At 35.1% G+C, this 25,107-nt stretch overlaps 2 protein-coding genes across 2 annotated transcripts in view; both read left to right on the top strand.

Annotated features, from left to right (window-relative positions):
- Positions 1 to 588: 588 nt before the first annotated feature.
- Positions 589 to 17,368, top strand: LOC107046674. Its single transcript, XM_015269346.1, has 7 exons — positions 589 to 843; positions 1,659 to 1,788; positions 2,534 to 5,656; positions 6,742 to 9,501; positions 11,000 to 11,114; positions 11,248 to 11,564; positions 16,562 to 17,368. Exons 2-7 carry the CDS (start codon positions 1,782 to 1,784, stop codon positions 16,618 to 16,620), a joined length of 6,381 nt encoding a protein of 2,126 aa, XP_015124832.1. The 5' UTR covers positions 589 to 843; positions 1,659 to 1,781; the 3' UTR covers positions 16,621 to 17,368.
- Positions 17,369 to 23,421: 6,053 nt separating this feature from the next.
- The window catches only part of LOC107046675 (sister chromatid cohesion protein PDS5 homolog A), a 12,896-nt gene continuing 11,210 nt past the window's right edge, over positions 23,422 to 25,107 (top strand). Inside the window, exon 1 of the mRNA XM_015269348.1 lies at positions 23,422 to 23,687. Coding sequence (XP_015124834.1) covers positions 23,607 to 23,687 — 81 coding nt within the window. The 5' untranslated portion in view covers positions 23,422 to 23,606. The remainder of the gene's footprint in view (positions 23,688 to 25,107) is intronic.

Here is a 25,107-nt window from a genome sequence, read left to right as displayed (position 1 = left end):
AAATGAAGAAACAAAAGTGTAATCGGTCTAATCTAATCAATTAAATGATAAGACGACTAGAAAATTATTATTCTCATCAGTACTCCCAATAATAAAAAAAAAATATTTAACAGAAAAAAATTTTTTTGCTTGAATTGTGTCAAACAGTTATTTTGCCCCACTCTCCCGTACTTAAAACTTGAAATTTCATAACCATTTTTTTTTCCCTAAATCCGATTCAATGACATTCTCATGAGAATTACTATATTATCTTCCATGAAATTTCAAAAAATTTGTAACAGTGTTTCCGATTGTCTCGATAATGAATGAACTCAAAAACACCAGATCATTTTTGTAAAAAAATTCTGCTCCTTGAACCCATCCTTTCCCAATTTTTTTCCCAAAAAATCATCCTACAACTTTCGAATTTGTCTCGCCTCTCCAAATAACAAATGTGAACAAATAAAAAAAACCCAATTCCTCGCTAGATGGCGGCACTGAATTTTTCCGCTGAATGGTGTATGGTATAACAATCCCAGCCCCCATGGTGCCCCGCGCGATTGATTTGCGCATGTCAGTTGTACGCATTGCAAATGGCGGCACCTTGTTATTGTTCATGGCGTTTTATGACTTGTCCCTTTATATCGCCGATTATGACAAGTATTTTTGTGATTATCACGGCAAACTGTTGCCACTGTGTCTGTAAATTGTTTTAAAGTGTTATTATCATTTATAAATCAAGTGGTTAACGTTGTGTGTTCTCGTGTTTATCCACAAGATACGTTTAACAGAACCAATACCCCTCGGATCCCCGAAGTTGGTGAAGGAAAGAAGAGGAAAGAGAAAAAAAACTAACGAAATGGGGTAACGTTGGAAATTCTTTCCCGTTAAAATTCCACGATACTTTATCATCAACCCTTGATTATTAATGAATAATGAGCTATGATTAATCATTAATGTGCCCTTAATCCTGAAAAATACAGGGCTAGTGAACATCTGTATTTTTTTGTTGTTGAAAAATGACTTTGGTAACGGGTACATTGAATGTTCCGTGAGGTTGACGGGGCTATCATGAGCATGCTTGAGCCCACTTCACGTTCGCCTCCCCCGACGGACAAAATGGACGGCCCCCCATTCTAAAATGTTTTTACATGTTATTAATGGCCAAATGAACCACCTGATGGATATTATCAGATTATCAACAAATGTATTATTAGGGAGTTGTCGATGCGATTGAGGCACATTGCAGAAATCGGGGAAATTTGTATGTTGGATATTTACCCTATAACCTATTTCTCCCCCTGGTATCGCTAGAAACCAAGCCGCCTTAGTTTCTTAACATTGAAAATAATTTATTTTCATGTTTTTGGGGGAATTGAATTAATTGGATTGTTGTTGAAACTCAGTGTTTGTTGTTGAATGCAATTATGCAGTCTGGATGAGTAATTTGTCCAACCTTTTGAGGGTTTAGGTGGGTTATACGGGTCATTAAAGGGGTAATTGCCAACGAATTATAACCTAATATCGATGGTTCCGTATTTATATTTATATTTATATTTATTACATGTAGAGGGGTTTTGTGGTGGGATTTCGGTGTAATTAGCATTGTTAGAGGATTGAATGATTGATGATATAGTTATTGAGAGTGTAAATGTAATGATTATTTCGTTTTTCAACAGTGAAAGAAGGTATTAAAAATAGTGCCTGGAGTTTGGGACCATAGACAGAGACTTTGTCGGGTTTTGAGGAAGAGTGTTGCACCCCCGAGAGGTCCCCAGGCTCCCCTGGTAGTTATGTGATTGATGATTGGTACGTAAAAAAGTGAAATGATTGTAAATAAATGGAAAGATGGATATTATTGTTGTTGATATCATGATATGGTCTCCAGTAGTATCAGAAATATTGAAGTTTATGGAATAATTCATTTAATCCCGTTATTCTGTTATTAAATAATGGATATTTACGGAGTCAATGAAGCGAATTTGATTAATTTATGGCTTTTCTCAAAAAGCCACAATAAGAGTGGTCTTTAGGGTGGCATAAATCCAATACAATCGCCTGTAGCTCCAGAAATCATTCTACTCTGTCGTTGTAATTACACATCAATATGTCTGCGATTATTTTTCAAATTTTAATTAATCTTGTGTCATTTCAAAGTTTTCAAAATGTTATTTATTTTAGCTCACTCCCTTGATTTCGACCTTTGAGTAGTGTTTCTGAAAATTTTGATTTTATTATACCCAGTGGCTTGGGAAATTGAAGATGAAAATTGATTTTAAAAAATCATTTTATATCACTCTAGTGATTAATCATTATATTCTTGGAATACTCTTCAGAACAATGCGCATTGAATGAAATTATTTCCATTAGCCCTAAATCATCCATTTTACATGTCCTTCTAAGTAAATCACACACAATCATTAATATCTCATCGACTAATGCCGCATATTCAAGAGAGTTTATTCCATTGTACATCTTCTTCTCCAACCTTTAAATTGATAGACAAAAATTCATCAAATCATCTCAATTTAATACCTCATTTTATTTTCCCCAGTCATGGCAGCAGACAGTGATGGTGATCTGATCGAGACGGTGGTAACGTGCGAGGGTGACCTGGGTGATCCAGAGTTTCCCCAGAAATTCGCACAAATAGTAGATCGCCTAAAGCACCTAATCTCCCCTGAAAAAGGGGATGGTCTCCGCGTGAACAAAGTGGAGCCCTGGAATTCAGTTCGCGTGACCTTCTCCATCCCTCGAGAGGCAGCCCTGCGCCTGCGAGAGCTCGCAACAGAGGGTTCTCCCACCCTAACCCAACTAGGAATTCTTTCAGTCCAGGTGGAAGGTGACCAAGTGATATCCCTACGAATAGCCGGACGTTTTGGTGGTGAATCACAAGAGATTGTTCTCCATTCAACTCCCAACGATGACAATTTATCGACAAAACCCCGCACAGATGGAAACACAAGTTCTCCATCAAGTGAAGCAGAGAGATCCTTACCAGGACCAAGTACTTCCTGCAAATCTCCCCAATTTCGTTCTCCAAACGTCGTTGCACCAACAGACTGTGATCCCATCCCGGCGTTCCTCTCAAAAACCATCCAGGCAGCATCAAGCACAGCTGGACTCACTCAAGCAATCAACCAAGCTAATTCAACCACCTCAAACTCAGCAAATCCCAATGCATCACCTCGTAACAACTACAATGGACCATTCCCCTTTGCCAGTATGACTCACGCTGCCCAAGCTGCCCAAGGTATCCATCGAGATTCCCAATCAAACTCTCAGCCACCAGCCTTTAAACATAACCAGCCACCACCGCCTTATCCAACTCATCAGCCTCAAGAAGCCCAAGCCCTAGTGCCAAATCAGTTTAATCCACCGATAAGTAAAGCTCTTGGCCTGGCAACAGCAGTTAGTGGTAATCAAGTGGCATTATCATCACCACTACTGGTTAATCTACTTCAGAACGATGGAAGTGCACATCCTGGCGGTAGTCAGGGTCAGAAGGTGCCTGCTGTTGATACTGGGGCTGGCGGCGGCACAAGTCGAACGAAACCAGCGAAAAAGCCAAATGCACGAAGGAAAGAGTCAACAACTGTTATTGCTGGTGAATCAGAGGTAGCAACGAGTTTGGATTCCATACGATCTGAGGATCTAATTGGGGCAGTGCCCTCAACTCCATCAGTACCTTCTGCCTTTGCTTCTGTACCCCAGAGCGGCTCCAACAGTTGTCCTCAAACTAATCAGACACATTCGCAAGTACAAATACAGCAGAATTTCCCAGTTAGACAGGAGTTGACCTACAGAGGGAATCAGTTAATCAGCACGAGGCATCCAGTGAATGGTCAGGGAATCAGGACACCTCTTCAACAACGTCAAATGATTCTTCAACAACAAGGAATTGTCCAAGGACAACAGATGATCGTTCAAGGACAATTATCTCAGCCTCAAATCCAACAGCAAATAATTCCCTCGAACGTGAACGTTGCTCAACAACGGCTAGGCTTCATCAATAATGGACCCAGGCAGCAAACACCTCCACCCTATCCCAGATCCAACCAAACGTCTACAACAACTTCAGCATCTCCCACAACTCAACAGACTCCAGTCCCACCACAAAGCCAAGGACAAACATTGAATATCCAACACCAGCTTCATCATAATCAATTAAAAAACACAAACGTCATCAACACAAGTGCTAGCAATGATTTTCGTTATGGACAGAGTCAAAATATACTAAGTAGAAATTATCAAACCACTGCTGGGACCACATTAATGTATGGTACATCAAAAAATTCAGGAAATATACAACAGAATCAACAGTTAAATCAATCAAGAGTTAATGCTGCACAAGGCTCATTAACGAATCAGATTAATACAGGTGCCTTTAATCAAGAGTCAAGGAATCAGAGAAAAAATAATTTAACGGCAACAGCAACAACTGTTACAACGTCAAATTCATCAATAAATGCCTCAACAAATTCACCAATAAACAACAAAACTATAAATGCTATTAGAGAAGAATCATCATCTTCATCATCTTCATCGTCTGATAATAAAGAGAGAAATGATGACGAAGTGAGGCCAGAGCCTGAGTACACATCGTCAGGTAAAATACGACAATTTCTGATAAATCCATTGACTGGACATTTGGAACCAATGCCAAGTGAAAGTTCAGAGTCTGAGCCAGAGAGTGCTGTTGACAATCAGGATGATTTTTTTTCATTTCCCTCGCCGTCCAATGATCGTTCAAATTCAATATTTTCGGATGATGATGCTGATAGTAATATATCCAGACGAAATGATACAACAACTAATACTGATCAGTCGGATTCAGAGACAACGGGTAAATCAACGGGCAGCGAGGGTAGTTTAAAACACAAATTGAAATCTAAGGATAGTCCGATGCAGGGGGAGAAGATCAAGTTGAGACTAAAGTTGGAGAAGTCAGAGCCGGTGACGCCGGCTTACAAGGTTGATGTCTCATTTGTTAATACACCACCGATGAGAAAGGCTGATAAGACGATAAGTAAAATTTTTGGGGGAACACCTTCTGGGGTTGGTACTGGAGGGGTGGATGAACCGAGGGTACCACCACTGCATATTTCGTTGAGGGGAAGGAACGCTTCGGTCGTGCAGATAAGGAAGAAGGAGAAGAAGATGATGGCGAGGGAGGAGGATGTCTCGGGGAGTAATGCTGTTGTTAAGAGGCGGGGAAAGCTTAAAAAGATGAAGGATAACACTGATGGAAATAAATTACTGCAGAAAAAGTCCATAGGCATAATCATGACGACGACCATGGTTACCACTACCACCGCCACTGTTTCAACGGTAACGGCGGCGGGGGTGGGGGGCAATCGACAAGTCGTCGCTGTGGTTAATAATGCTGTTGCTGCAGCCAGTACTAATGTCGGTGGAAATGCTGTGGGGAAGGTCAACAATTCAATGCCAGGGAAGAGCAAGCAGGAGAATCTCGTCGAGGGACAGAGAGGAGTGGCAAATAAGGCTGGATCCAGCAAGTCTGGGGATGTTGATGATATTCCATTGAACAGCAGGATACCTTCACCTGTTAAGGGAAAGGGGGTCACTGGGGTCGGGGGGATTAATAGTCAGGGGGGAAAGGTGCATCTTGAGACTGAGCTTCCTAATCATACGAATGAACATAAGATTGGTGGAGGTAAATTTGACTTATTTATTTATCGTAGTCGTGATTGTTTTTGATAATATTGCAGTTTCTCAATTTCTTTTTATTCTCGAATTGCACCGACGCGTATGTTAATAAAGAATATTTACCTTGCAATCAGAATCAAGGTAGAAACCATTCTGGATTCATAGGCAAAACATTTTTCATTGCATTTTTTTTTATCGTGTTTGATGATTTTTTTCGTCATTGGAATTTAAAAAATCATCTGAATAAATACAAAAAATGAAAGGAAGGAGTAGTCTTCGTGTTTTTCAAGTCTTCATTTCACCCATAAATGTTTTCAAAGTCAATAGGAAAGATGTCCTCTATAGTTTTAAATATCACCGATCGAGGAGAGATTAATTTTTTATTTTGTCATCCTTGAAAGCATGAGATTGATTAAATTATTGGTTAAACATCAATTAAACATGTTTCAGAAAGCTTTTTAAAATCATCTATTCATAATATCTGTGACATTTCCAGAAAGGAAAAATATTAAAAAATCGGAAAAACTATACAGCACTGTTCTCTTCTTTCATTTTTGTATTGGAATGATGAAACGTAATGAGCCAAATAACCCATTTTTTAAGATTATGAAATTATGAAATTCCCGACGAAAAAGTCTCTAACCGTTTTGCCATTTTCTCTCATTCTCAAGATACTTTCATATTTAAATTAATTTGCTGATATGCATTTTCCTCGAAAGCGCACGAATTTATTGATCAATTACAACAATTTTATTTCTGTTGCTGAAAAGATTTCCAAAAAAACACGTGTTAACTTTTTCCTCTGAAAGTGCCATTCTCGAGATCATCTCATAATTGAAGTTACTCTAATAGTAAAACTTGATGAGTCAGGTGTCTGTTCTCCTATTATTAATTCGCATATATATCTCAATAACGACTTGTTTCACGAGAACACGATAGTGAACCCCATTTATAGATGAGAGAATTTCGTACAAAAATTGTGTCATGACTCTCAATCCATTCACTATTGAGATAATTAAATATTCAACAGACTAGAAAAAGTTTTCTCGCAATTCTCTTCCAATTTTTTTTATAAACTGTCTCTCCTTTCAGGAAAAACGAAAAGAAGAGACTCAAAAAAGAAGTCCGACTCTGGGGAAGGTCTCCACCGTGAACAAAATCTGCTTTCAGGGGGTAGAATTCTCGACAACCAGGCGAAATGGAGAAAATTAGGTTATAAGGGTCCTGGAGCCAGTGATGATCCTGTGAAGAAGACCCCAAAAGATCCCTGTGATACTTCTAACCCAGATACTACTAAAAAAATTGGTGAGATCCGTCGAACAAGCGACAGCGACCTCCGCCTCACCGACAAACCCAGTGCAATATCTCGAGTAACAGAACTAAATGGCATGAAGAAGGATCTCTTGAGTCAGGAGAAGCGACGTCGTTTGAGTCTGATTGACGAGAAAGATTTCCACCTGTCAGATACCCAAATCTGTCAGAATACAACACAACACATGCCGCGAGTATCAAAACTCTTCGAGAAGGACTCTACCCTCAAAAATCCCTCAAAACCCCTGAGTCATCTATCTGGAGGCCCAGAAAAGCTCCAGAACGAGGAGCAACTAGAGCCATCGTCTCTCCTCCCAAAAAAACTAATCCCCGTGAAGAGTAAAATCGATCCAGACGACTCCAAATCCCTCCAAAAGCTCAAAAATTACTCGATAATGAAGTCAGAGTCTCAATCCCCATCCCTAACTCCCAGAAAATCATCTCCCAATCATATGACAAGCACCATGACCCCTACAACTTCATCACCAACCTCAGTATCATCAGTAATCCCAACAAAAACACTCGAAACTAAATCCGAACCAAAAGAAAAGGATCAGAATCTTGAGAAAGCCCCGGAGACATCATCCCCTGATCTCTCCAGAATTGATTCAGACCCAAAACTCCAAGAGAAAACTCTTGAAAAACTCGACACAAACGTTATTCCACTGCTGGATCCCTCGAATGAGCGAGTAACTCCCCAAAATTCTGGAAACAACGGCAACACTGGTGAGGATTCTGGAATTGAATCGATGGACGCCCTCTCCGAGAAATCCCCAAATCAAGGAGAATCACCCCTTCATCGACCAGTAACTGAATCTCAAACGGTGAAAACTGTCCAGCTAACTCAAGTGGAATTAACAACCCTACAAACCACAATAAACAAGAACGTGCCTTCCTCAACAAGTGATATGTGTTCAACCGTGAATTCGAAACTATTGAAACCTGACGATGAAGATGACGATGAGGACGATGGTGTTGACAATGACGATGATCCTCATTCTCATCCTCATCCTCATCCTGATAAACAATTAAGCCCAGTGTCTAATTATCACGACATTTGTCATAATGATGAAGACACTAAATGTGATAATCAAGATGAATCAGTGTCAGTGTCAGAATCAAGGACTGATTGTGATTCTGGAACCACGTCCACTGGTGTTGATGATAATTCATCGATAAATACTGGTAAAAGTGGTACTTGTGATAATAAATTTCTTAATCAAGTGAATCAACCTGAGACAAGTGACAAAAACGATAAAAATAAAATGAATAATCCAATATGTAAACTTGATAAACCCCCGAAAGTTGATCTGAAACCCTCAGAAACCTGTGAAAATGTAAAAAAACAGGAAGACCCATTGAAAGTGGCAGTTGAAGAATTATCTTCAGAGGTATCTCCAGACGTTAAGAGGCCTCAGGTTATCGAAAGTGTCTCTCAACCCCTTCAGAATACTGAGCAAAGTCATCAGAGTCGTAAAAATAACAACGTAATAATCTCCACAATGCCTGCGAAAGATTCTTCGAAAGATTTCTGCAACGATGAAACGGAACACACAAACCCCAGCCCCCAATTTCCAGACGTCAAACCTAAATTAGAACCTAAAACAGAAGTAACACCCGATGACACGAGGCAGGATAATCTGTTGATGTCATCAAAACTATCGACAGATGCATCAGAATTATCTTTGATGAAAGTTGACAGTGATAAGAAACGTCTGGTTAAACGTGAATCTCCTCTAGTGGTGAAGGGTGATGATTATGTTAGTAGGAAGAGTGAGATTGATACGAGTGTACCATCCCCATTGACTGATGATCCTCAACCGATAAGGATCACTCCGCCACTTTACACTTACTCTAATCCTGTCGTGTTGCAGAGGGATGACACGCCTAGCCCAGCAGCTCAGGGCGTTGAGAGTGTTGATACTGAGGCTGATAATATTAAAAGAAAGAGAAGAAGGAAACAAGAGCTGGAGGGCAGACAGGATGTTATTTGTATTGAAGAGGGGGAGGATTTCGTGGAGAGATTGACACCGATTAATCCGATAAGTTCAGAGGATTATGTCAAGAGACCTGGGAGATCGTTGTTGGAGCAATTGTTGATTGAAATACCTAATGATAATAGTGAGAAGAGATCGTTGAGGACGAGATCGCAGAAAATGAATAGTCCTGATATTGTTAAGACACCAAAGAGCAGTCCACATGGGGCTACTGTTGGGAGGCTCAGTGAGGAGAGGAGTGAGAGGAGGAGCATTTCACCGTATGCCAAGGTTGGAAGTAAAATCAGTCTGCCCAAATTGTCGCCGAATGCTGCAGGTGGTGGAAAAGTGGGGAAGAGGAAGAGGCAAGAGAGCGAGAGCTCGGTGGCTTCGGGGACTAACAGTGAAGATCCACAGGCCAGACCCGGCAAGAGAAAATGCTCGGAAAATGCTGAGGTGTTGATCAAAGCTTGCATGGGAGTCGAGGAGGGGGGGGGACATGTTAGAAAGGTCGGGGGCAAAGAGGAGAAGAAGGGGTTCAACATACTCAGTAAGGCGAAAAAAGGTGAGTGTTTTTGAGGTTTGGGGGAAGGAAGTGATGAAATGTAATGATCAATCAAAATTTGTTTCGGTAAAAATAATCATTTAATCAGGGTGTCCAGCCGTCAGGGAAATCTAGAGAACCGGGAATTGTCAGGGAATTTGATTGGTCTGGAAAAGTCAGGGAATTGCAACAACTTTCTGGAATTTTAAAATTTGGAGCTTGGTTTCTTCAAGTACCTAAATTTTTGGGAAATCTTCTGTTGACAAAAAACATTATCCCTGAATTTGATCTCAAATTTACTTTAAAAAGTGGTATGTCAACATCTTCCTGTGGGATGAGACTGGAAACCCACTGTTTTTGCGGTTTTTCTATGGAAAATTTTAAATTCAGTATTCTACTTTTCAAAGGAATTCTTGCATATCAAGATGGTGGAAATATTTGAACAATACTCATTTCCAGCGATATACAAACTGCAAAAACACTGCGAGTTCTAACCTGGTCCGCTAGAGAAATGTTAGCATCTCAATGTTAGCTCTTAAGGGGAGATCTGACTAAAATTGAAAAGTCTGAAAATTCCCTTAGCCATACTTCCTCTATTGTGCAATTTCTATCTGATGTCGATTTTTGTGTTAAGAAATTTTCGTTCGACTCTAGAAAATTAAATTAAGCACCCATTTTACGTCATAAATTATGGATAATAGCCCATGAAAAAAAAGTTTCTTTCAATGCACTCTTTTTCAATGCGCAGACTGACTGAATCTAAAAGGTTAATTTTTTATCAATCCATTCTATGCAATAGAAAACGAACAATCAATTTTATTCACTGAAGTCTGACGAACATTGACAAAAAAAATCTGAATTGGATGAAAATTATAATGGAAGGAAAATTTTGAAAGTGAAAATGGGAAATGACGACGAAAATTTTTGAAGTTTTTGATGGGTCTTGTCGCCAATCAAAGATAATTTTATTTTACCGACGTCTGCCTTTCAATTTCGTTCGGCAAAAGAGTTAATGTGCATGAATCCATCTATTGCTCATTGATTATTAACGTCAGGTTATCCTCGTTTATCAACTGTTTTAACCCTCTAAGGTGAATTTCAACATCCCCCCACTGGCCTTCAAAACGGAACGCCGGGGTCCTACTATGCTTTTCACCTTAGAGTCTATAAATTTAACAATCTTTCATAAAAAACAACGTTTTCTATGGTCAGAGAATTTTATCAATTTGACCGGGAAAAGTCAGGCTAAAGTCAGGGAATTTTGTTGAAACTTCCAGGTGGACACCCTATTTAATGAGATTACAAGAATCCACTTGTTGAATTTAAATTGTTACGTTTTTTTTTATTTTTACTTTACAGTGATGAGTGGATTTCAGAGAAAATGCCAATGGATGATACTTTTTTCTATATGTATTTTGACAATTCTGTAAGATGGGAGGAGTTGAATTATCACATTTTGGCACTCTATTGGTAATTTGTTCTGTCGAAATTCACTAATCAATTGTTTTCGGAATCGCAGGCCCCATTTTGGTGGATGTTGAATCGTCAGATGATGAGCCTCTTGTCGAGATTGCTGCCAAGGGGAGAATCAGGGGCGCTGAGGAAGCTTCATCACCAAAACTCAAAGATACTAAGTACGAATTTCACGTCACAAAATTACCTGCTCCTGTTTCAAATATTCATTCCACTGATTAGAAATGCCCAATTCATTCAATGATGCATTCGGTTCATTCCAATAATTTATTCATCACGTTGTTAATTTTTCAGAACAACTTTGAGTACTCCAGTGAGTGGGAGCCAATTAAACTCAACAAATGTATCAAATTTCAACACAAGCAGTAGAGTACAGAGGGAGAGTCGTTTATTAACGACTAAACAACCTGGTAATATTAATTCAACGATAGTGGGTAAAGAGAGGCTACGGGGTACATCAGTGTCCAGTAACGAATCAGTTGGTGAAGTTACGACACGAAGATCTGTTAGACAGAGCGCAGTGTCACCACTCGCTACACCAGCGAGTAATACAAGAGGTGCATCCAGATCAATAGAAGACGTCAACAGGAGAAAAACACGAAGTGGTGCTGGTGAGTGAACAATGTTTTCCTATTTAATTTATTATGAGTAACAATTATCAAGAGAATTGTTCATTTATTTATTTGGTTTTATTTAATGATGATCATTTTCGTGAAGAAGTGGTGAAATAAGTGATGACAAAAACGTTACATTTTTTTTCAGACAGAAATGATACTTTTTTGAGATTATCATCTCGAAAATAATTTGAAAATAAAAAAAAAATTGAGGCAACAATTTATGTTCAGATTACTTTGCTACTATCATGGGAGCGAATGGCTTTAGGCATTAATGCCAGTGAAACTTTTTTGTAGACTATAAAATTTTATACAAAAAAAAAATGATGATTTCGTGACAACCTAAACTATTCGAAAATATTTACAGGGAATCGTGAGAACTTACTTTGAAATCATCAAGTTTTGCCCCTTCATCACTGAAATATTGATATGTTGTCTGCATTCATTGTGGGATAATTAGAAAGGTGTTTTTTTCTCAACGACTAATGGGAATCATTAATATTGATGATAATAAGCGAGTTTATGTATTGGAGGAATAAACTCATACATTATTCAGTCATTTACTCATCCGTTAATCCTTCAATGTCAAATTTAATGGGGATAAGTAGAGTGAAGAGACATTATTATTATTATTATTATTATTATTATTATTATTATTATTATTATTATTATTAGGCATTAATACGAGTGAGAAAATACTTTACGAGCAGTAGGAAAAAAATAATGAGTGCATCCACCGGTAGCAGTGAAGAATCCAAGTCCAAAGATCATGAACAAATTACTTTACAAAAATCTCAAAAAGTAATTGATGTAGTCTACAGAGAAATTTTAGAAAATATTCCCTGTAGATTGAAATTTTCTATAAAAACATGTTCTTGACATTTTTTTATGCAGTTGTCCATTGGTTAGACGATCAACCATTTAGAAAAAACGACTCTTCTTACTTCGTTCTCTGAACAATTGTTAAATTGATCATTGTTTAAGAAATGAGGAAACTTAAAATTTTCTACGAAAAAATCGTCGTCGTATAGCAAACGGGGCGTAAGTGATGTGTATAAGTATACATGTTACCCCCTTTTGGTTCTACGATGACGAAATCTCTTTTGATAAATTCTTATAAAATAATTTGTAAAGTGGCTTTGAACTTGTCACATTTCACTACCTCAGTACTAAAATTTCTAGGTGATTCAAGTCCTCACTTCATTCAATCCTAACTAATGCCATTCTTGGATTTAACTTTCCTGTATTTTTCAATTAAGAGTATGGGAGCACTAACGTTTTATTTTTGTCACTTAAGGCCCGGTTATCTCTATTGTTTTTCCATCTTCATAATGTAAAATATATCACAATTTCCATTGGATTTTACATCACGCAGGAGTCCCTAAAAATTATGATTGTACAATCAAAAAAAGTTGAAAAAATAAATAAATAAATTTCAAAGAGCGTTTTTAATAAAGATTAAGAAATAAGTCCGATAGAGAGGAAATAGTGAACGGATAATTTATCATAACTAACGTAACTAACGATTTGACAGCCATTGACTACTATGACAAATGACGATCTAATAGCCATTAATAGTACATTAGAGTACAAGGGCACAAATTTCGTTTATGTCGCGCCGTGCAATAAGTCGAGTTTATCGCATGCTGCGCTTCGCACAACTTACTCAAAACTCGACTTCTGCACGACTTGACATAAAATATTATGGAGCACTCGGTAATAAATTTCGTTTTCAACAAATGTGTGTACAGACCTCGCCTTCGGCTCGGCCTGTAAACTACACATTCGTTGAAAACGAAATTTGTCCCCTTGTACTCTAATGTACTATTATGTCGCGCCGTGCAATNAAGTCGAGTTTTGAGCAATTCGAATTTTGAGCAACTCGACTTATTGCACGGCGCGACATAAATACATCAAATTATTAATTTGCAATTTCCTCCCTATTGGGTTTATTTCCCTATATTATTCAAAAACGCTCTTTGAAAATGTTCAAATTTTTTTGAACGTTTTTATAATTGTACAATCATAATTTTTGGAGACTCTAGGGTTGTGTAAAACTGAATAGCAATTGGAGATCATTTCAGATTATAAAAATTAAAAAAACAACCAAAATCACGTTCGAAAGATGATCCACCCGGGGTGTAAATTCAGAATAATTTTCGGAGAAAAAAATGATTATTACCTGCAGAAAAAATTGAAAACTCCCTTATGCATAATAATCCTTCCCACCATCAAGTCGAATGTCAAGGCTGAAATAAATACTACTTGCATTTCTGCAGGTGGGTGGTGAAACGTATTGAGCCAAATTCTAAAATTTTCAATATTTCATTCAGTAGCAAAGCGGTAAACTGGGTTAAGTTGGTTTTGACCGTTGGCCAGTTTTTGACGAATATCTCAGAATCTAAAAAAGATAGGAAAATTTTTGCCATAACCTTTTTTGTAGAGCCATTTGAGGGTTATAAAAAAGGTCATAAGAGAAATTTTGCTATCTTTCTTCGATTCCGAAATATTCATCAAAAACTGACCAAAAGTCAAGATCGACTTAACCCGGTTTACCGCTTCGCTACTGCATTCATCTTCGAAACAAGTCTCTGAGTATAAATTATGATAGGTGTTGCACCCTAAAACCGCAGTAACGAGAATGAATTCACCAAACGAGTCGCATCCGGAACCGAAACAAAGAAGTATTTGTTCATTCTCGTATCCGCTGTTGGATATTTTTGGCTGAAATTTCTGATAAACCTCTTGGAAATTTCTATTGAGTGACCGTTCCAAAAGGATTGTTCACGAAGTATTTTTCAGTTTCCACTGGCAGCAGAAAATATCCGAAATAATGTCCTCTGGGCTTTCCCCACGCAAGCTCAAATGCAACTTCGACTTTATTGGTCGAAGTCAGTCGAAGTTCTAAGGAGAAAAATAATTTGTAAAATTTTAATTTTCTGATTTTTTGACGTCGAAATCGAATGTCTCTTTTCTGAAAATTACTACCAAACTGTCCATGAAATATCTATTTGTTTCTAACAGTGGGTGGTCAAATTTTACGTATTGTCATTTTTCGTGCATGAGCAACTACATTTTTACTGCATTAGACTGCATTAGATTTTCCTGGAACAAAACAAAACCCTGTGTTTGGTAGTACAATAACCATGTTTTTTAAGCTACAAATTCAATATAGTATATTTAGTATATAGTATATTATTCAATATAGTATAGTTACGAACAATATTTCTCATCACAATGTGGCGGAAATTGGACTTTTAGGCACGCGGAGCGTGCCGAAAAGTTCACTTTTCGTCACAGCGTGATGAAAAAAGGTTCATAATATAAGATGGATTGTGTACAATTCTCTTCAGCATTTTTCGAGATTTCATCATTGAAGTTGTTAACAATCAATATCGTTGTTATCACGAAAATGCTTCAACTTCTGTGTTAATAATACAGTTTCGTGCTAAATGAAAAAATCACCATAAGGGCTCGTGCACAAGAGACCACTTTGATTGTTAATACATAAATTAAAAACGCAATCAAGAGAAATTCTACAGAAATTCGTACATTATCTAACGACTATGATGAACGTCCTACAAGAATTCCCAATCAATGTTCGAATCGATTTATTGATCGAACTAATTTACACATTTATCACAACAAATATTTAATTCAGGGGAATGGAGATCCTATCCCCTTTAAAATCCGATGCGATGTTCATAAATTCAATAAGACCCTATGAAATGTTGCATTAATTCAGGTGATTATGTGCCAAGTTTTATTTGTACAATTACTGGTATTTGACGACTCTCATCCAATCATTAAACGGTTTGCCCTAGTCCTTTGTTTTGGTCACAAAAACGACTTGCATCGCATTTTTTTTTAAACAAAACGACCTATTACACGCAATGGTGCCCTTTCATTTCTTGACACGTGTGATGTTTTGTTTCAAGACCTTGTCTCTAGAAATTGTAATTTCCACATTCTAATTACACAACAAGTGAGACATTGTGTAATCTCAATCAATTGTGTGCAATTCGATGATGTAATTAAACAAATATACAAAATATATAAAACTCGCGCCGGGATTGGGGAATTGTGTTTTACCTTTTTTTTTTATTGTTATTTTACATCGCTTTGACTCGATTAAGTATATTGCGATGATAATCAAGACTTTAAATGGTTAGATCTCACCATTCTACCCGACTGGGATTTGAACTCGGAAACTTGCTTGTGTTTTACTTGAATTTCACGTCCTTAAATTACACAGTTCTACAAAGTTTAGATGTTTTTTGTCCCAAGTACGAAATTACCACCTCTAGATAGATTTTTTCGGGTTGAATACGATCTGAATCCGAAATGCGATCTTTATTGCGAAAAAAAATGTTAAAGTCCGAAAAGAGGGCAAAAAGGTTGTTTAAAAAAAATAATCAAAAAATAACCGCTACATAAATTGATCCCATTTAAAATTCAGCTAATTCACGAAATTTCGATCTACTCGATGAGACTGCCCATTTTAATATCAGTGACAGTAAAGAAGAACATTCACAAGTTTGAATTATACAATGTGTGATTGGATCGGTACACCTCAATTTAATAGAATTGAATACAAATATTGTGGAATTAGGATATCATAATTACAATTTTTGTAGATATGGTTTTAATGCAAACATCAAATGCGTCAAAAAATGAAGGTAATTTTGTCGAGAAAATTCAGTGACTCTTAAAGTACATGCCGTCTTCCTTCATTTCAATTATCGTTTCCACGGTTGCAGGGTGCAATAGGCAAGCTATAACTTATGGAAATATAATGGATTTCAAATTCTACTTGATGTGACAAAGTTGCTCGATGTTATTACATTTCTCCACTTTCCTCTGCTAATTTTATATATATATATATATATATATATATATATATATATATATATATATATATATCATGAAATACATAAAATTATACTGCTTTCATTTAATCAAAGATACATCGTACAGTGGGAACGTTGTTTTAGTGACAGCCGAGACAGCTGAACAGGCGAAACGTAGGCGAATATCCCGTGAAAACAAATGACCTTCGGGAAGCGACCTTGACAGTGATTAGCTACCGTCTCTGGTCAAGGCCTTAATGTCTGATTATTTGTCAAAACTCGACGCTTATTCGATCGCCGTGTGGCTGGACCCCACCTGGTGAATATGTACGTGTCAAAACTTAAAACAAATGTTGAAAATCAATGAAAGGAAAAAAATAACAAAAACATTCAAAAGAATAGCGCACAAGTAATCCTTTCTCAGTCGGTCATCGAGGGTTTCAAAGGAATCAGACGTCAATGTTGATAATTATTTTGTAATTTCTCGTATTTTTCTTCATCGTGTATAAAATATTGAGGCATCAAATGCTTGACTGTGACTTTTGAAGTCATTGATTTATCCTTTTTGTAGAAAGTACATTTATCAACATTCACCTCGATCTTTTCAAGTCCTCTCTTGACTGCCTTTAGTTGCTTAGATCAATACTAGAGTAAATTATTCTTATTACTATTATTAATAATACTATTATTATGATTTCGTGACTACGATCATTGGTAATGCTTCATTATTATCCACGATTTACGGCAATGAGAGATGAACTGCCGTATGTTCATGTAGAGAAATGATGAGGAGGAGGATGATTTTCGAATTAATTCGCAGATTATTTTCTCAATGTCTTCGTAATGTGTGATTTTAAACAGAAATGCTCGTAAAATTCTCGATGAAAAACACTCTCGACATTTCCTATTAAAATCACTCATTACCATTATATTTATGCCACTCATGCCTGAAACCGGCTGGATTACACACTCGACGCTTCGCGTCTCGTGTCTAATTCAGCCGGTTTCAGGCTTCGTGACATAAAATTTTGTTCAGTACTTGTTGGGAAATTTCGTCCTTAACGTGTGTGGTTACATCACTCGCCTTCGGCTCATGCTGTAAACCCCACACACGTTAAAGACGATATTGCCCCACATGTGCTGAAATATACTATTGTGAAATAAGAAACAAATGAAATTTGAAGTTATCTCGTGTTCTTGATCATTTTACTGTGGATTCGTTGAAATAAATTCTTTCTTTTACCATAGTCTATGTATATAAAAAATATATACTGTTTCTCACAGTAGTGCAATTGTCTGACTAATCATTTTTTCATTCTACCAATTTTTTTTTTATGTTTATTTTTTTAAGTAAGTTTGTACATGTTATATTAGTGCTCAATAATGTTCTTTACCTTTCTTTTTCGATTTTTCGGGAGAATTAGGAAAAACAAATGTTTATAACAAAAAAAAACATGAAAACGTGGCAATAAAATTAAAACAAAAAAAAATTATTGTAATTTAATGGAGAAAATAAATGGAATATTGACGATGAATGCCTCAATCGAAGGACCTTGAAAATTAGATATTAATCAACTCAGGTGTGCTTTACCGTGAGATGAATTTTTCTAAAGAAATTGTCATTAATTATTACATGGTGGACTGGTAAAAGAAAGTGCGGAAATTTATTATGGAGTTCTATGCATCACTATTAAATCTGACTGTACTGCCGTTAATATGAAATTATTGTATCCTCTTGACAATTTTTTTTCCCTCAAGATTCTGGTGATCAGGAATGAGCGACTCCACTGAAAGATTTTGTCTTTATACTTTCCATGAGTTTGATTCAAGTGTGAGTGATTTGAGGGAGAAATGAAATCAGATATTTAATAAGAACAAAGACTATTCACAAATGAGCTTGAAATTAAATATTTTTCTCCCTCAAAAAATCTTGAAACTCACGTGTATACACACAATCTTTTGGTAATAAAAAAATTTGAAATAAAAAAATTAAATGGATTTTTCGATACTTGTGTCGGTGGTTCTGTGGTAGAAGGTTTAAACAATAAAAAAAACTTTATTCTTATTCATAAAAATCGAAAACGTAAATTTAATAACTCTCATAAACAAACAAACAAACAAACAGAAAATGAAGAAAAGTAATTTAATACCCACAAAAACGCTGAGAAATGACATAACAAAAGCTAAATTTAAATAAAATGAATGAATACAATGTTAATTTGATAGGTAATATATGGATGAATATATTTTGTAAATAATTTCTTGTAAAGATTGAATAAGACCCATTGTATATATAAATCCCCAAAATTGTTTAAATTTTTATAAAAGATGAGAAAAAATCATTAGCGACTACCACAAAATTTTTTATGGCTCAGTTGTGTAATTATGAATCGTTTTTATTTTCCAATAATAAATAATATCTGTATTGAAGTGGTAAAACTTCCAATATTTGTTAATTACCCAATTAACTCGAGAATGATGGATTGAAGAAAAATTTTTCTGAGAAATCGGATTAGTCATAAAAAAATCTTTTTGACCTTTCCTTGGATACTCATCCAATCAGAAAGAAAAAGTTATTGCGTGAATGAATGTTTAAAGAAATGTCACAGGACCATTTTTGTGAAGAATTTTCTCATCTATAATAAAGAACTTTTGACATTCTCTTCTGAAATCAGTCATTACCGACGTAATCAAGTAATTGCCAATAGAAAATATCGAATTTCGCCACTTGAGTACATAAAAAAAATTATTTATCTTCCACATTAGCACATTAAATTCTTCAATTCCGTAGGCATATATAACAATTTTTCTCGACAACAAAATGAAAAATATGAAACAAATGAATAGCTGTATGTAACCATAATTACTGAATTAATAATAAGTAAAAAAAAGCAAAAAACTGTGTCGATTGTCTATATTGTTTATTGCACGATCAGAGAATCTAGTTTTATATTGTGTAAATGTACATTATTCATACTGTAATCTAAGAGTTGACGAAACGTTTTTATCGATAAAATGAATTGAATAATTAAAATAAAATCACTCGTATCCGTCAATCATTTAAATAATTACATAACATTTGTTTTATCTCACACGTTATAAATATGATTTCACTGTAACTATGTACAAGTGAAATTTAACCAAGTCATGAGAATATATGAAAAACAATTATTAATTATTAATTACAATCACGCAAACTGTATAGAGCATCAAGATATAATTTCACATTAATTTTCATTAAATCCATGAGAACATATAAACAATTAATTCATTATAATTAATGGAAACCCCTTGATTTATTTCCTTATTTTCATAGTGTCTATAGCCCTAATGAATATAAATTATTGATGCAAATAAAAAAAATACAAAATACAATTTTTTTTGCTTGTTTTTTATTTTTAAGTCGATGGTTACTAATTCTGAAACAATTAATTAATTGATTAATTCAATTATATTGTATATAAAGAACATAATTTTACTCAGTTATTGAACAGAATAAATGAATCATTGAGGTTGTAAATAAAATTCAGTTCAGAGAAAGAAAAAACGAAGAAGTGAACAAATTGTTCAATTTTTCAATGCATTTGATTATCATTTTTTTCTTTTTTTCAAAATTATAATTAAGTGAAATGAGATTTAGTGATAAAAGATGATGATAATGGTGAATAAAGATGCATTGTAATTTTTCCATGTAAAATATTCCGTTTGACATTAGTTAGCTAGGTTAGACGATAAATTAAATAATTAAGAGATAAACAAAAATGATTGTATAGAAAAACCGTAAAGCGAATATTACATATGTAAATACATTAATTACTTAATCTAAGTGAAGAAATTATCATAATTATGCTCACATTATTAAGGGGCTCTGAGTATTTTCCTCATTTTTTGTTAAATTCCTCGATAACTAACAAAAATAAATCGTCAAACATAAAAAAAATGATCAAAAGGCAGTGAAATAATGAGAATTAATCGATTGATTATAACAATAATAAATTAATCTCAATTGATTACTTCATTACATCAATTATTAATTTATTAATTTTATCGTTTGTCGTTTTATTTCAAGAAATGTAAATAGAAAAAACAAAAGTTGATTAATTTTCCATAATTAATTAATCCATAACAAACATCCACAATTAAATTGTAAATCGTTGTCTTTCGTGTGTGAATTTAATTGTTAATAATGTCGAGTAAGAAAAGAAATAATTAAAGAAATAATAAATATTTAGATGAAACCGATTTCACCGCAATTTCGGTAACAATGCATTTTTGTGTATTCTCTTATAAATATGTGTGGAATAAAAGCAAAGAAGTAGATGGATATACTTTGAGTGCATGAATAAAGGATTTAAAATTATGAAAAAAAAATTAAAGTTGATTGAAAGTGTCTTACAAAGCCCTATCTTTCTTACAAACAATTAAAAGTCATCGAATTCCGTTTTGAAGTGATAACAATTCTTAATTATGCATTTCGTCTCGAGTGCAAACAATTTCACGAAAAATTTTCTCCCAATATTTTTTCTCCAAATCGTTAATTACCAAGATAGTTAGGTACGTTTTCAGAAACCACATTCATGAATAATGTTTTGAGTAGATTATCTGAGAAATGAGATGTTTTAGGAGAATTATTTTTAGACCTCTTCTGCATAATTGCATATACATAACGAAAAATATGTTGACTTCGACAGTCCATCGTAATGGTTTTTCTATTTATGCAAGTGTGTCAATAAATAGCGATTATACGGAAAAATGTCATAAGGCCTTTTTTGTAGCTAATAAAATTTTTCATAAAAAATGTTTTACGACATTTTCTCTATAGGCTGCTAGTTTTTTAGATAATTGCATGAACAGGGATAGACTACTTGTCACTCCAATGCAGAATTTCATTCTGACTTCATTTATTCATGCGCAACAATGTCTTCAGCCCCTTTATTGTGTAGGCACACATATACGACAATTATATTTAAAATTATACAATTGTTTTATATGTGAATAAAGAAATTTATATGTGGGTAAATAAGTTTCGGAATTACCATAAATCGAAAAACAAATTTTCGATAATTTTGAGACTTTCGATAATTTTGAGAATAAATGATGACGAAGATTCAAATAAATCGATATAATTGAATAAAGTGTGGATAACATGAGAGACGATAAGTTGACAGATAAACTAGAGAACGTACTATATTTGTAGATGCAAAGATCAGGTACGTCGGTTAATGAAGGAACAACACAAAAGATTGCTCTATAATTATGAACATAATGAATAAATTGAAGAATATACCTATATGTATATATACATATGATAAATGTATACATAAATTACTGATTATATTACTACGATTATTTCACAAGAGCGAATGCACGATATAATTATTTGCTAATTGTACCTTTTAATAATTATTCTAGAGAATATCAATGAAGAATCATTCTTTTTTTTCTTTCTTGTTATGAATTAATTACCATAGACTTATCGGAAAAATGAAAAAAATGTGTTATTAAAAAAATATGGAAAAAAAAGCAAAACGAAAAAATTTAATTATGGATGGTTGGTTTCCGTTATTTTCTAGGTAGTGTCCTTATTTTTGGGAAATTAGAAAGTTTTGCGGCCAATTCACGACCTAATGACGCCATGAAGCAATTTTCAATGGATCATATAAGGATAGAGAGCACTTCGGTGTTCTCCTGCTGTCATCTGTTTCAGTTTTATCCAAAATCCCCAGTAGTTTTTTTAATCTTCTGTGGAAACATTACTTTGGACGAGATAATAACTAGGGTGAACAGGCCAATAGACCTTTTCATTGTGATGAAAAATATCGTTCGATACTCATGGACAAAGTGTTTTTTGGCCTGTGGAATTATATCACTCGCCTTCGGCACGTGCTATATGTAGATCTCCCACGAGCCAATAACATTTTTCCACACTCGTACCGAAATACACTATTTCATCCTGGGAGTCGCCAGATTTTCGGACACTTTTCTATGGTCAAGAGAAATTCGAGTTTCGTGGTAGGATCTAAAGTAAAAGAATCACCTGAATGATGGAATATGATGGCTTCCATACCTTCAAGAATGTTTTAATTAGCAGAAAAAAATTATTTGAAGTGAAAATAACAAAACAAAGTATAATTAAATAAGAAATAATTGAATGCAGTCGAAACCCCTAATTTATGGACGACTGGACCTTTTTTTTTTATTTCTTAAATGTCGATCAATAGGAAAAATAATTAATCACATGATTATACACGAGTAATATTATTGAAAGGTAAAATAATCAGTACAATTTTAATTTTATTTATGGAATATTCAATGCAAGTTGAAATCATCCAGAAGCTAACCCCTGTCTAGAAGTTGACCTGTTTACCCTATTTAATTATTTTCATGAGCAGAGAATTTGTGATAAAAAGGCGTCATCTTCCAAATTCTCTGACATTTTTTCATAATATTATTCATTTTTGCGATAATGGATTCATTGAGAAAGATATCCACGTTTATTGAGATAACATTGGTGGATGTGCCATTTTAATAACTAAATGTCAAGAGACCTTTTTAGGGGAAATTTCTTCGGCTCCCATCAGCCATCAATTAACCGGTAAACTTCTGTATTACTTTCCGATTTTTTAAAATATCGTTCATTGCTCAGATAATAATCTGAACCATCGACCATTCTTGAGATTCTTTCTTTTTTATCCATGATCATTATCTTTATTATTGGAGAAATAAATATGTATAGATAATGAGCACTTATAAAATTAGGACACATTTTTGCTTACAAATTGTCTTACTTTTACAAGAAAGACCTCACAACATTTCTCTTCCAATTGCTTAGATCTTCATAAAATTTTCCTTTTCACCAATTTCCTTGGGAGTTTACAAAGTATATGAACCTTTGTTTTCATTCTTTGCTCCTCTGAGAGAATAAATATGGCGCTGTGCGAAGGAGGGGGGAAGGGAGTTGTTTTGTTGTTTTGTTGAGATTCATTGTTTGGGTTCGACTCTAAGCTGTGACGCCCGCCGGTTCACACGTGCTCCATGTTTTCTCAATTTTTTGCGAATTTCAACAATTAAGAGATTTGTTGTGTGGTATAGCTCGTGGTAGTCGCGTGGTGGTATGAGAATACTATTTTTGAAGTCAATACATCCTTCAATAATTGATCAAACTATTCCACTCTAAAGTGAAAAAATTATGTTGCGAGTGCAATTCCCTACTGGATGCAAACCAGTGACGAGTGATCTGGAGGAACATGAATTGGAGAAGAGATTGAAGGTAAATATTTTTCAATTTAACACTTAAGAGATGAATTCAATGAACTATTATTTTATTGTGAAAATATCAACAGTTTGTTGTTTGATAGGAAAAAACTAAATTGCTTCTTCGATTATGATGTTCTTTTCGACTCTTATCGTCAATAAATAAATTCTCTATGAAACTGTTGAGATTTTGTTGGGTTTTTTAGAAACAGTAAGAGGGAATTATTTTATAGATTAGAAAGTTTTGCGACAAGAAAGAAGGTCTCTTGACATTGTCTCAAAAAACCATTTATTTGGGAGTCACTTAGGAAATCAAGTAATTTCCATTTCCGGTAGTGATTTCTGAAATGACTTCTAAAAATCATCGGAAATCAGTAGAATACATGAAGGAATCAGGTGATTTCAGAAATAATTAAAAATGATCGATAAAAGTGAAACCCAAATTTTTTATTCGAGCTCACTCATACGATCCCGTCTGACCCTCATGATCTTTTTATGCACAGGTCATTTGATTCTAACNCCCCCCCCGAATCTTACCTATAATACCAATTTTCCCACTATAATCTCCGCTTAGAGGGCTTAGAGAAATGGATCGACGAAAATCCTAGCACCTGATTCATGAAAAAATTATTTTCTTAATTAACTATTGTTTATAAAATTTGAAGAAATTGCAATAGAGCCTCGAATGATAGATGAAACTATTTAGGCAATTTAAAATGTCCTGAGATGAGATAAACAAGGAAAAAAAATGAATAAACATATTTGGGTGGTGAAGAGGAAAGTTGACTCGCGTATAATATGGCAGAAGCATACTCGTTCTTGACGACGGCACGCAACGCGTCCCTTGATGAGAATCGAGATACGCGGTAGCGTGTCGGCCAAGAAAAGTTTTGAAACTCGCCGCTAGCTAGTTACACCTAGCAGGGGGTAGGGGGGAATGCAAATTTGGATTATTGCACTCGCTTGGTGATTCGAAGGTGGTCAAAGGTAGTCCACTTTTAGCTTTTTGGTGGTAAAAACCAATTAATTATAAATAATCAAAAATTTCACCTGCAGCCAGCGGGAGGGATGCATCTTTTTGAAAAATTCAACATATGAATTTATATGTAGAATCCTGTGGTGGTCAAAGGTGGCCCAACATCAAATTCATCCATTCATTTTTTTAACTGATAATGAATAATGTTTATCGGGTCTATCTTACCGAGAGGTACTCCCCCCACCACTTCCCACGCCGGGCCCTTTAAATCATTTCGGAGCACGTTTGAAGGTTACAAAATCTACAGTGATAGAAAAATCAAAAGCCATCACTTTCTATCATATTATAAAAATTATGAAAAGATCTAAATCCAAAGAATAGAATTGTGTGACTGAAAATACCAAAGAATTCCTCCGAGTTATAATCACCAATACATGCCTTCAGAATAGAAATGATGATG

Source organism: Diachasma alloeum, unplaced genomic scaffold (genome assembly GCF_001412515.2).
Source record: "Diachasma alloeum isolate Michigan unplaced genomic scaffold, Dall2.0 Dall_scaffold_01696, whole genome shotgun sequence".
Lineage (NCBI taxonomy): Eukaryota > Metazoa > Arthropoda > Insecta > Hymenoptera > Braconidae > Diachasma > Diachasma alloeum.
This window is presented reverse-complemented; position numbering and strand designations above follow the sequence as displayed.